The 13,656-nt window shown below is 44.5% G+C and overlaps 1 protein-coding gene across 4 annotated transcripts; it reads right to left on the reverse strand.

The window, feature by feature from the left end:
* Positions 1 to 159: 159 nt before the first annotated feature.
* DEDD (death effector domain containing) lies at positions 160 to 11,863 on the reverse strand. 4 transcript variants are annotated; one of them, XM_079108582.1, is made up of 6 exons: positions 11,565 to 11,863; positions 9,765 to 9,797; positions 2,760 to 3,148; positions 2,468 to 2,575; positions 2,037 to 2,183; positions 160 to 1,355 (listed from the first exon to the last, which is right to left on the reverse strand). In XM_079108582.1, exons 3-6 carry the CDS (start codon positions 3,082 to 3,084, stop codon positions 979 to 981), a joined length of 957 nt encoding a protein of 318 aa, XP_078964708.1. In that variant the 5' UTR covers positions 3,085 to 3,148; positions 9,765 to 9,797; positions 11,565 to 11,863; the 3' UTR covers positions 160 to 978. The 4 variants fall into 4 exon arrangements, with proteins under 4 accessions (XP_078964708.1, XP_078964709.1, XP_078964707.1 ...); XM_079108583.1 differs by lacking the exon at positions 11,565 to 11,863 and adding an exon at positions 11,405 to 11,474; XM_079108581.1 differs by lacking the exon at positions 9,765 to 9,797 and having other exon boundaries at positions 11,565 to 11,862.
* Between the last annotated feature and the right edge of the window lie 1,793 nt (positions 11,864 to 13,656).

A 13,656-nucleotide genomic window follows, 5' to 3' on the forward strand; every position in this document is an offset into this window, starting at 1 on the left:
CCTAAAAAAAAGTGCAACACTCAGTGCATATCCCAGCCCCATTCTCCCAAGCATGGGAGTGGGAATAAGGGTAGAGGAATGGGAAGGAAAAATGAGGAATTTACTTTCTCCTAAGGTGCCCTTTGCCCAAGCCAGAAAAAAAGCAAAGGGGAAAAGGGCTGCAGGGTATGTTATTTATTTTCACTTGAACATGGAAGGAAAATTATCACACTCCCCCTTCCCCTTTCCAGGGGGAGTGTATTTTAATCAGCAGCCTCTTCTCTATCCACCTTGTGTATGTTGTGTACACATATATCACAGTTGAGAGGGGTGATCAGGCTGACCCAATCCTCTTATCTGTTACTCCCTTGAAGAGGATTTGACAAAGGGGAAAAAGGAAGGAGCCACACCAGGCAGCAGTTTCAAGCCATGGAATGGAGAAAAGGCAGAGAGGAGCAGCACCAGAGGCCAGGAGAGAGTGGAAAGGGCCACAGTTTCTTCTTTTTTTAAAAAAATTCTATAATTTGGAAGAGGGTGGTGATTAAGTTCCAAAATATACTTCAGAGTCCCACCTTCTACATAGCTCCCTTACTCGCAGCCCTTTGGTTTTTCAGACAAAATTTAAGAGCCCTCATGAAGCCAGAAGTATTGATAACCCCTCAGTGCACCCAAAAGCAGTGTTCACTTCAATCCCTTACAAAGACTGTTCTATAGACTTCGCATCTCCCTTTACGTTTGTCTTACGGCTCAGTGGTAAGGTGACTGTAGAGACACACATTAGGGGGTAGGTGAAAACAGGAAACAAAGGGGAAGCCCAGGCACATGGGTGCAGGGAGGGGTGGGGAATACCACTTCCATTTTCCTTTGTCTTTTAAAAAAAAAAAAAAAAAAAGCAGGGGTGTGATTGGTTGGAAGGGTAGAGAACAAACCCCAGAACAGTATGTAAGCTCCAGAGGTGGGTGGTGGGAACAGTCCCCAAGAAGTAAGAAGGGGAAAAGGTCAGGGCAATGCTTGCAGCATCAAGTTCCTCAGGAGTTTCTGTCGTCCCAGCTCATAGTCCTCCTCATCCACATTGACCAGCAGCTTGATGGCTTCATGGCCCACAGCTTGCTTGAGGGAGTCTGTGATGAAGACACCTTTAAGTGCCTCTAGTAATGAGCCATTGATGTAGTCGCGCCAGAATGCGTCGAGGTAGGTGAGCTCAGAGAATTTGATGTCACAGATGATGGAGCCCAGGTCCCGGGACTTGAGGATGGTGTTGGCCTGGTTAAAGCGTTCAAACTGGCGCTCAAGTGGGTCCTGCTTGTTAGAGAAGACATTGCCCTGCAGAGCAGTCTCGTGCTGGCAGTATTCAGCCCGAACCCGTAGTCTGATGTCTGAGAAAGAAGATACAGATCAGAAGATACAAATGAGTTAGGAGTTTACAACCTAAGTTTGAAAAGCTGAAAGGGGCAAAGTAGGGAATATCACCTGACAGCTTCTCTACCTACTCCCCGGGATGAGTTCTTTTCTATGCATCTCTGAAATTCTTGTCTGAATACAGGTTCCCTTAAATGGTACATGCCCAGGTCAGCATCAGTTCCCATCACTCACAAACAGCAACATGCTTATAGGAAATACTTTTCTAATTAACAGGCACAAAAGTTCATTTTAATTATCTTGATTTGGTTCATCCTACAATAAGGGTGTCATATCAGCATATCTTTGATCTGTTAAATAAAAAGTTAAAATATACCCTGCCACAAAAATAAGGAGTTCTTCCACAGATAAAATCACTCAGTCTCACTTTCTGTCAACAAAGTGAACCTTGCAGCTGGGCATGGTGGCACACACCTGTAATCCCAGTGACTTAGGATGACTGCAAGTTCAATTGCCAGCCTAGGCAACTCAGCGAGACCCTATTGCAAAAAATGAAAAGAGCTGGGCACGTAGTTCACTGGTAGAATACCCCTGGGTTTGATCCCCCGTACCAGGGGGAGAAAAAAGTAAGCCTTGCATTGAATAACACTATCTTCCCTCAAGTCTACTCCACCTCTAGAACCCTTGAACTTCCTCACCACATGTCTGCTTTTCCTTAGGATCAGGTGTCACTGACTTCCGGCGTTTGCGCTGACTCCCAAGTGTGGCTCTCCCTCGGGCTGGCCGCTTGCTACACATCTGAGGACCTGAAGTGGGGCAGCACACCACAGGATAGTGGGGAGGCACTGACAAGAAAGTAAAAGGGAACAAAGAACAATAAGGTAAAGGCAGAAATGTAAACACTACTCTTGGAATGCTGAAGGAATCGTATAGACTTAACACTACCTGAAAGGAGGATACATGACAGCAACACAAGACCAAGGTGAAACATTTTACAGCTCACCTGAATTTTCATGGGAATAGATGTGGGGAGGGACAGCAGTCTTTCATTTAAGTTGGCAAAGCCAGGAATTTGAAGGGATCAGTGTCCTCTTGCTTGATTATAGAATCAGGAGTAATACCTTCTCACCTGTTTTAGGGGGCTGGGGAGGCCTCGGATCTGGATCACTGAGGGTTCTGGGGGTCACATAGCGAATTGATGTCTCCTCCAGATACTTGTCCACAAGATCAGGGCACACTGTAGGGAAAGAAGAAATCATTCAGGAAAAAATACAACCCTCCCTTCTCCCAATAGGCCTCAAAATGGATTCTCCTAGGAACTCCTGAAGGTCAAGGCCTCTTTGACTCCTATGCTGTTCACTGCTGGTCTTCTACAACTCTTCCTGAATCCACTGCCCCCCTACCCCCAAACAAACCCTTACCAGCCCGTCTCCTCTTGAGGGTGACGTAGGGCAGCAGGTCATGGCGAGTGATGATGCGCAGCAGCTGCAGCACCTGGCGGAAGTTACTCTCATCACAGCGGCCCTGGCGCTCCAGTGCCAATAAGAAATCACGTCCATTTCTGATGAGTCCACGTTCATGGTCATCAATCACATCAACAAAGAGGAAGGAAAGTACACGCACATCTCTGTGCGTCAGGTGGGTGCCCACGATGTCAAACATGCGGTGTAGACTATATAGCCCGTGTTCCTGCTCACCATGTTCTTCTGGCCACACCTGGCTTGCCCGCCTCTTTAAGCCCGCCATGCTGGGGGCTCAGGAACACAATGCTTTCCAGAATCCCTGCTCAACAGCTGTGATCCCCAGTGTACTGTAAGGATAGGGCAAGAACCTGTGAGCCACTCAATAGCAGAAACTAGTTTTATATTCCCAGTGCCTAACATGATTTCTGGCACAGTATACTGCTTAATATATGTTTATTAACTATTTTTAAAATGTTTATTAAAAATAAACCCTAGCTGGGTATGGTGGTGCACACCTGTGATCCCAGCTATTCGAGAGACTGAGGCAGGAGGATGACAAATTCCAGGCCATTCTGGGCAACTTGGAGAGATCCAGACTCAAAAAATAAAAAGGTAGGGGAAGATGAAGTTCAGTGGCAGAGCACCCCTGGGTTCAATTCCAATTAAAAAAAAAAAAAAAAAGAAGAAGAAAGAAGAAAAAAAATAAATCCCTAGAGTTTTCCATACTCAACAGACGATGCTGAGCCCAGATCTTACTGGAGAAATAGTCACTTCCCCTAAGACTGTCATATGCAATTTTAATACTACATGTTCAGCAAGAGTTACTATTACATAGTACCCTGAATGTTCCTCTTGCCCCCAAAATACCGTTTTGGGTCCCTTGAAAACTCTACTTTCCCCTCTCCCCAATCAGTTCACTTTTTGAACACAGGCAAAATCTATAAGTAGAGAATTCAACTCAATTCTAATACAGAAACTGCATAGGATGAATTTAGGGATTGACAATAGATAAACTGAAAATGTCTAGTTATAACTAGTTTAAATTCATATTGTTTCACTAACAAGCTATGTAGCTGTATGACTTTAGGTAAGTCTTTTTTTATTTATTGATATTTTGTGGTGCTGGGGATTGAACCCAGGGCCTTGTGCTTGTGAGACAAGCACTCTACCAACTGAGCTATATCCCCAACCCTAGGCAAGTAACTTATGAGAAAGTCTCAGCGCCTTCATCCTTAAAACGAAGATGAAAAAAAACCTCCTCAGAGGGCAGGGGCTGTAGCTCAGTGGTAGAGAGCTTGCCTCGCACATGCGAGGCACTGGATTCAAACTTCCGCACCACATAAAAATAATAAAGATATTGTGTCTATCTACATCTAAAAAATGTTTAAAAAAAACCAACATCCTCCTCAGAGTTGTTACCAATCCAATGAGAAAGTAAATGCAAAATCACTCTGAAAATCTTATATTCCCTTGATCTTTACATCATATGATATACCCACTTCTTTTTTTGCTATGAAGGATTTAACCCAGGGGTGCTTTACCACTAAGCCTCATCCCCAACCTGTGTGTACCACCATGCCCAGCCTGGATATACCAACTTCTAACTTCTCATGGATGTCATTTACCAAACCACAGCAAACAAACAATCACAGCCCTATGTTCATTACATAATTTGGCATTTGATTCACAAAGTTCATCCATCATCCTGGGTGATGTCAATGACCCAGTCTTTTACCAATCTTCCAGTCTAACAACTTTCACCTCCACTCTAGTCACTTCATACTTTCTACACTACCAGAAGGTACCACCCAATACTGTTCCACCCATGACCACAACCTCCAATCACCCAATCAACTTCAATTTTAAATTCCTACTGAGGCAATTTCTATTTTTTTTTTTTTTTTTTTTTTGGTACCAGTGTTTGAATTTCGGGGCACTTAACCACTGAGCCATATCCCCAGTCTTTTTTTTTATTTTGGGACAGGGTCTTGCTAAGTTGCTGAGGCTGGGCTTGAATTTATGATCCTTCTCAGCCTTCCAAGTCACTCAGATTACAGGCATGCACCACCTCATCCAGTTACTTCTAAATATTTCTTAAATTCCCCCTACCTTTTCACTTCTGCTACCACTGCCATAGTTCAGATTCCAGTGGTCTCTCACCTGGACTACTGCCTCTTTTAAAAAAGTTCTCCCTATCACTATCTTTTTTTTTTTCTTTCCAGTGCTGGGGATCAAACGTATGGCCTTGTACATGTTAGGCAAGTGCTCACTCAGCCACACTTTCAGATCCCCAACATCAAACGTAACCAACCTAAATCCATTGAGTTAGCTATCTAAAATGCACAACTGACTACATTAAGTAGGAAACTACTTAAGACTCATCTACAGCCTTCTCCCTACCAATAGGAACCCTCCACAAATTCCTTTTACAATCCTTCAAGATCAGGCTGACTTTTCCAACCTCATCTCCCACCACATTTCATTCCTCCTACCCCATGTACTGGGGATCAAACCAGGGCCTCCAGCATGCTAGACAAGTGAGTTACATACCCAGTTTTTTTGTTTTTTATTTTTTCTTTTTTTTCCCAAGGTTGGCCTTGAGCTTGTGATTCTCCTGCCTCAGTCTCCTGGGTAGCTGGGATTATAGGCATACACCACCTCACCCATGCCCCATGCCCAGCCCATAAATATATATATATTTGTGTTTGTGTGTGTGTGTGTGTGTGTGTCTCTCTCTCTCTCTCTCTCTCATTACTGGGGATTTAACTCAGGAGCACTTCACTACTGAGCCACATCCCCAACCTTTTTATTTTTTTTATTTTGAGACAGGGTCTTGCTAAATTGCCAAGATTGGTCTCAAACTTGTGATCCTCCTGCCTTGGCCTCCCAAGTCACTGAGATTACAGCACCCAGACCCACTTTTTTTCTTAATCAGTTTTATTTTCCAACATTATCTATTTTATAGTTCATATATATTATGCAATTCATTCTCTACACCTTTCTTCAGGCTATTCACTTTGCCTGAATGCCCCTTGCCCTTCATTCCACACCCCCATAACCACTCTTTTTCAGATCGCTAACTCCTACTCCTACTGTGAAAGTCAGCTCAGATGCCATCTTCAAACTGCATTCTCTACACCTGCAAGCTCAGCTAAATAGTCCTCTACAGTGCTCTTATGGAACAATATGCATATTTCCTTTAAATCAGCGTATTAAAATGATTTGTGCATTTATTATCTCTTTAGATCCTGAGCAATAAATGGAGAGAGACTAAGTAAAATTCATCTTTATTTCTCTAGTGCCTAGCAGAGAACAGAATCTGGCATTTGTTGAAGCAAACTGTTGTTGAACTGAACTGAATCTAATCTCAAAGAGATCAGCACAAGCAACACCAGTTAAGAAACAAACTCACAAATGTCCAAGAGTGAAAGAACCCCATTAAAAATAGACATGCATAACTCAGTTACCATGCAGACAGAGCTGGCACACAGAACTGCCTCTCGGCCAGAGAAATACCCACATCATACCACATCCCCTTCTCAACAATAAGATAGGCTGTTCTGTCAATTTTACATGCCAAAAAACTGAGGCTAAACTAGAAAAGAGAATGAAGGCCTGAGAGTATAGTTCAGCAGTAGGGTACATGCAAAGTATAAGAGGGGCCAGGCATGGTGGTGCATATCTGTAGTCCAAGCAATTGGGGAGACTGAGGAAGGAGGATTTCATGTTCAAAGTCAGCCTCAGCAATTCAGCAAGACCCTGTCTCAAAATGAAATCAAAAAGGGCTGGAGATGTAGCTCAGTAATTAAGCACCCTGATTTTAATCTTCAGTACAAAAAAAAAAAAAAAAAAAGAGAGAGAGAGAAGAGGCCCTGGGTTTGATCCCCAGGACCAAAAAAGAAAGAAAAAATGATAAGCTACTTCAAAAGAGCCAAGCCAATGAGGAATCAAAAGCAGAAGAGTTAGTAGGACCTGGTCCCTCTCAGTAAACCAAAGATGGAACCGGAGAGAGCCTTATAACCCCTTGAGAAAAGGAAGGCCCACCCTGGAATCAACTGCAGACCATGGATGGGTTCTGACATATAGAAAGGAAAAATATCTCATATATAGTTTGGAAAGCCCAGATGCTCCACCCAAAACATGGGAAACAGCTGGGAAAATAACTATTCAACTACAGACCAATTTTCCTTGTCTCTTCCTCTCTTTTTCACCTGATGCTATCACTAGGTACAAATGGAAGTGCTGTAGAAAAATAACTGCTTGCTCAGAGCAGGCAATAGGAGAAAACTGAGCCTCCTAAGAGCCCATGAAACTTCTCCAAGTTCCCTATCCCACCTGTTCCCTTGGGGCAGCTGTTGATTATGAGAATCCCAGAGAAAGAAGATGGATAGGTTTCACATTGAGCCAATCAGAAGAGCAAGTTGCTCCAGAGTTCCCTAATTCAAAGTGCCCTTAAACCACAAGAAATGGAAAAATAGTGTCCCCACATATTCTGCCACTGGAAAACGAAGCAAAATATGGGAAAACAGTATGGTCCTAATCATGCTTAATGAATGCAACTCTACAATAGGCCTCAATCCCCTGAGTGTTAACTCTACATCTGATAGGGGAGAAAATAGCCACTTTTAAGTTCTTGTTCCTGGGCTAAATCAGTCAAGGTACCAGGAATCATCAGAACTTCTAGGTCAGTGGTTCTCAACCAGGGGCAAAATCGGCACCACCTGGGAGACATCTGGTAATACCTGGAGATACATCTGGAGACATATTTGATTGTCATGTGTAGGGAACCAGCATGCAATCAGACCAAGGATGCTGCTAAATATCCCCTAATACATAGGACAGTTCCCTACAACAAAGAATTATCTGGCTCAAAATGTCAATAATCCATCTTTTCCTGGTGGAGCACGATGAATGGTCAAAAGAATGCACATCAATTTCCACACTAGACCTGGGGAAGGAAGCTGTTAGGTTCCCCCTAAAGCAAACCTATTAAACAATATTCCAGAATAAAAGAAAAGTCAGTCAAACGTAGGCTCATTTAACTCATAAATCCAACTAGCACAAAGGAGCCTCTTTCCTGCTGTTGTCATTCAGGTGAACTGCAGGTGATAATGCTCTACTCCTTTCGGCCCCATCCCAGAGGTCTACTCTGACCTAGTTCAATCTAGAGTTCTATGTGAAAAGAGAAATACCAGCTGGCACACACCTGTAATCCTGAGGCTGAGGCAGGAAGATTCCAACTTCCAGATAAGCCTTAGCAACTCAGTGAAGCTCTGAACAACTTAGTGAGACCCTGCCTCAAAATAAAAAATCAAATTTGGCTGGGGATATAACTCAGTGATAAAGTGCCCTTGGGTTCAATTCCTAGTAAAAAAGGGAGAAAGGGAGGGAGAGGGGGGTGGGAGGGAGGGAGAGAGGGAGAGGGAGAGGGAGAGGGAGAGGGAGAGAGGGAGAGAGGGAGAGAGGGAGGGGGGGGAGGGAGGGAGAGGGAGAGAAAGATATCATCCTCTTCAAGACAGGCACAAAAGATCTTACCTCAGGGTCATTTTTAAAGTCCTGAAACTAGACCAGTAGCAGACCCTTCCTGGTTAAGTTGCTGATCAGACCTATATTGCTTATTCAATGAAGCAAAACTAGCAGAAATAAAAGTTTCCCAAGGCCATGTCCTTGGGAAAAATGTCAGGAGACTGGCATGCAGGCTAGTAGACATCCCTCCCCACTTAATTATCATCTGGGATTTTGAGTTAACTCACTCAGCAACTCAGAAGGGGGTTATAGGAATCTATTCAGCTTCAGGATTAAAAGAATGTGATCAACTTCCTCTTAAATCAAAATATACTCAGTTTTCTACGGCAGTGAAGCAAGGGAGCTCAGCTTAAAATATACAGCTCCTAAATGATAGTGGTGAGGAGAATATTCCCCTCCAAACAGAGAATCAGAAAGAACTTAAACCTTGGTATCTGAAACACTGCCACATGGATCCCACTGGCTGGGAAACTAACATGAGTCCCCCCACTACAGTTTCCCAAGAATAATTCTTTTTTCTTTTTTAACCATATATGTTATTTACCAAGAATAATTCTTTATTCTGATAAATTGCTAAATTTCCCAAAGTTTGTGTATGTTTTTCTTTAGAAAGGTTCAAGTCTGTATGTATCTACAGGATTTCCCTCCTGATGGGTCACATTCTGTTGGGTTTCCAGGTCCAAGCACACTAGTCTCATCCCATCCAGGGTGATAGCTGTACCTTTTGAGGTATTCTGACTTTCTCAGAAGTCCTGAGAGGAAGAACATGTGGAAGAAGTAAAACAGTAGTGTCTTAATAATGAAAATGGCAGTCTAGTTTCTTCCCAACAGGGATGACAGATGTAATTTCACAGATATTTTACTCTCTCAAAAGCCCTTAGGGAAAAGTCGTGTAGAAGAACTAAAGAGTGATATCTTGAAGCTTGGAGTGAAATCTACATGGAAAATATTAAAGATGGCAAAGAGTACATAGTTTTCTTGCTGATGGGACTACAAAAATGTAACCAAATATCTGGAAGTCAGGTTACATAGTATATATTCAAAAGAAGATTCCATGAACTCTGAACAGCTGGAAGAGAAAGTAAGCTTTACCAAGCAAGGAAAGTGCCTCAGGAACCCTCAAGGGGCAACATTTAGCAGACAAAGTACTAGACCACAGCTTTCCATATGTTAAAAACGCATTGTCCCAAGCTGACCAAGAAGACTAAATAATAAACCAAAACTGGGGGGGCTTGTCTCAAGATACCTAATTTCCCCTCTCTTTTTCCTCCTATACTCCAGTTAGCTGAAGAGACAGTGACTGGAACAGATTTCAATGTACTGTTGGGTGAATGAAAATTCATTTTCCCTGGCATCTACCCCACAATTGGGATCAACCCCAATACACTTCTTATGGCATTTTCATTGTTTGAGAACAATAAAAAGTTCTAGACTTACCTCTGCAAGAAACTTAATTTCCGAAGTCTCTTCCTAGCACAAGTTTCAAAGTCAGCAGAAAAACAAAAACAAATGGGGGGGGGGGGAGAGTCAAATTTCAAGCTTTATTTTGAAATCTTGAAGGCCAATAGAGTTAGTCAATCTCAGTCACAAAAATTCAGAGAAGCCTAAAGCCATTTCAATCAAATTGATCCACTCCTAGATAAAGAAGAGAACTAACCCATAACAAAATCCCCAGTGTTCTCTACTAGTCAAGTCACAAAATAAACACCAACTTCAAGAATTCCCAGTCCCAATGGCTCATGGCAAATACAAATTCAAAAACTTCTGGGAAAACGATTATTGTGCTCTGATAACTTCTCACCTTCCTCCTCAATACCTTATACCATCTATTTTGTTACAATATTAATGCTAATTTTCATCTTTAGAGAACTGGGAAGAGAAAGTGGTTACAGCACAAAAAAAAAAAAAAAAGCACTTTCTTCCCATCATTTAACAGTCCACAACTAGCCTCCAAATTCTATTTTCCCATTGCCTTTAACTAGCACAGAAGAAAATATTCACTGAGGTAGCATCCACTCACACACATACATTTCAGCAGAGATCTTGTTTTGTTTTGATGTATGCCCACTGACCCCCCTCCCTTCTAGCATTTAAACACCAAAAGAAGGGTCTGGAAAATAAAGGGCTCCTTTAATTGGCCTGACTGCCTAGATGCCAGCCTTCTGTTTTACTCCTCGGACTTTCAGAGCCTCCACCTTAGCATGCAGGGCTTCAATACAGCCATATCTATTTCCCTATTCTTGTATTGCTAATTGCTAAAAACTAGAAAAGTCCCTTACTCCTCCGCACTCACCAGCAGTTTCCCCATTTTTCCTTCTTTTTGTAACCAGGAAAAACAAGGGAACAATAAGATATGAAGACTTTAGGAAAGCAAATCCAGTTGAACCCTCACTCAACCCCAGTTCTCCAAACCCACATGACCATTCCCTTCTGCCTTTCCCACCCTATTAAAAGCTAAGGGCCTGGCAATTAGAATTGGATGCAACTGATGCTGCTTAACGATGCACTCTTCTTCCTCTCCACAGGGGAAAGGGAAACCCACCCCCAACCTCTATCACCCGGGCAGCTACACTGTCCTCCCATTCCAGTCCCCTTCCTCCCAAACTTTCCTCCTAGTCTCTCACTTTTTTCGCTACCTCGGCACACCGACACTCTCTCCATTCCCCAAATTTTCGTTCTCTCCTTTTCCTCCCAAATTCTCCTCTAGGCCCTTCCCCCTTCCACTTCCAATTTAACACTTTCAAAACCTCCCTCTACAAAGCCTCAAAAGTCCAATTCTCACCTCCCACCTCCTCTCAACAGCCCTCACAAGAGTGCAGACCTCCCTCCAACCACATGCCACAAGCCCCCTTTCCTTTCAAACCCTCAGCCTCTCCCTCCAGCTCCTATACCCCTTTCTATCAGGCCAGATCGCGGCTCCACTCCCCACCTCGGCCTCTCTAATACCCCTGGCCTGGCCCAGCCTGGGCCCTTGTTTACGCCCCGCCCCATGTTCCCACTCCTGCGCCTCGACCCCTGCCCTCTCCCACAGTTGCCATCTCCCCTGCACGCCCCCCTCGGCTGCTCCCCTCCCCCACCTTGTAGCGTCCCGTCACCTCCCTCTCTGGAGGTTCTCAGGCTGGACGTCGCCACCGCCTCCCCCTCCACTTTCCTTCCCCAAGCCCTCAGCGGCCCCGCCCGGCCCCGCCCCGTCCCGCTCGACTCCCCCTCCCCACTCCGGCCGCCCCTCCGCCTCACTCTCGGCTCAGGTTCGGCGCCGCCATGTTGGATCCATCCGCGCCGCTCTCACGGGCTCGTCTCACGGCGCCGCATCCGGGCTCCAGTCACCGCCGCCGCCGCCGCGGGCGTGGGGGAGGGGAGAGACGGGCGGGGGTGGTTGCATCCTGAACAGCGCCTCCCGGAACCTGGCCGGTTAGTGGCGGCTTCGAGATCATAGTGAGGCATGAGCCAGAGTAGCCATACTAGGTCAGGGCAGCCTGGCAGAGGCATTAAGCGGGAAGTAGATAGCTTCACGTTGGGAGGAGAGAATAGAGACTGGCAGCCATCTTACTTTGGGGCAAGCTGGCAACACAGGTTTTTCTTGACGACGGTTTCAGGGCGGTAGTGAAGGGTGGGGAACGGTAGCATTTTTGAGTATGGACACATTGGTGGCGCCAGAGCTGACTGGCTTGAATTTCGAGACCCAGAGAAAGACTGGGACTGGCAGCCATGACAAATAAGGGCGGAATAGCACGGGTGTTGGATTGCCTCGTGAACTTGGGTGAAGGTTCAAGATCTGGATTTGACCTTTGCTCTGAGCTTCCTGGTCACCCGGACGTTCTGTAAACCCGGACCTGTAACAGAAAGCGCTGCCCAGAAGCGCTCTTGGAATTCGTTCTTTCATCATTTGCCTTTTGAATGCCCGCTTCCTGTGAGGAAGTATCGCCTGAGCCGAATGGTGAAAGGACTGTTGGGAATTGATTGAGGCAGGCGGGCAGCGTCGGGGGGAGGTGGCGCAGGTACGTTCTGCAGCTGCCTACAGCCTGCTAGGGCTAAAGAAAGAAGCTGTAAGGCCTGTGAGAAAGGGAGGGACTAGATTACGCAAGGCCTTGTAAATTGAGTTTGTCCTAAGGGCGAAGAAGAAACTTTGAAGGGTCTGTGTGGAGTGGGTGAGCGTTTTGCATTTTAGAAAGATCACTGCTTGGGGCTGGGGAGATAGCTCAGTCGGTAGAGTGCTTGCCGTGCAAGCACAAGGCCCTGGGTTCGATTCCCCAGCACCTAAAAAAAAAAAAAAAAAAAAAAGAAAAGAAAGAAAGAAAGATGATCACTGCTTGCCTGTGTGGGAATGATGACTGGAGTCTGCAGTCCTACCTACTCGGGAAGCTGAGGCAGAAGGATCCCTTAAGCCCAGGAGTTGAAAGCCATCCTGAGTTTTAAAAAGGTGGGCTAGGAGGTGCTAGGGTGTAGGCGCTTAGCATATGTGAGGCTTTGGGTTCAAGCCTCATCGGAAAGAAAGAAACGCATTGCGAACGATGGGGTGGAGGAGGCAAAATTAGAGGTGACCGGAACAATTGTGAAACTCTTTTAACCATGGAAGAGATGATGGTAGTGTGTCCTAAAGAAGGGAGAGTGTGGCTAAGGAGACATATATTGGATTAGGGGATATGAATATACCGACTTGAGCAACTGGATAAAAATGATTCCATTTTCTTTTTAGTCTTATCATGTCTGCCAGGTCCAGTCTTTCAGTGAGTCTAGAATAACTTCTAACGTGCCTGTGGGATATCCATTAGACCCAAAAGGTTTGAGGTGTGTTTGTGTGCATACAGATAGCTGTTGGAGCCACGGAAGTGAATAAGATAGCCTAGAGAGAATACATATATTTGAGGGATATGTTGAGGGAAGGAAGCTGAAGAGAGGACACTGAGAAGGGGCAAACATAGGAAAAGAAGAAAACTAGAAGAGTGTCTAGCAATCTTGTCAGTGTGTTAAAAGTAACAAAAATATTAATAATAACAAAAGTAATAAGTAAGGGAGTGTGGTGTTCACCTTAATCACAGCAATTTGGGAAGCTGAGGCAGGAGGATCACAAGTTGAAGACCCTATCTTTAAATAAATAAAAAGGGCTGGGGTGTAGCTCAGTAAGAGAACACCCTTGGGTTAAATCTCCAGTTCTATCACCAAAAAAGAAAAAAATAAATCAGTAAGAGGTAAATTGTGTGCATTGGATTAGTAAATAGAAAGCTATTTTATAGATATGTGGGGTACAGACAAGATTGAACTGGGAAGACACAACATATAAATAGTTTTTTCATGGTATTGACTGTGAAAAGTAGGGTAGCTGTAGGAT

Source organism: Sciurus vulgaris (genome assembly GCF_902686455.1).
Source record: "Sciurus vulgaris genome assembly, chromosome: 1".
Taxonomy (NCBI): Eukaryota; Metazoa; Chordata; class Mammalia; order Rodentia; family Sciuridae; genus Sciurus; species Sciurus vulgaris.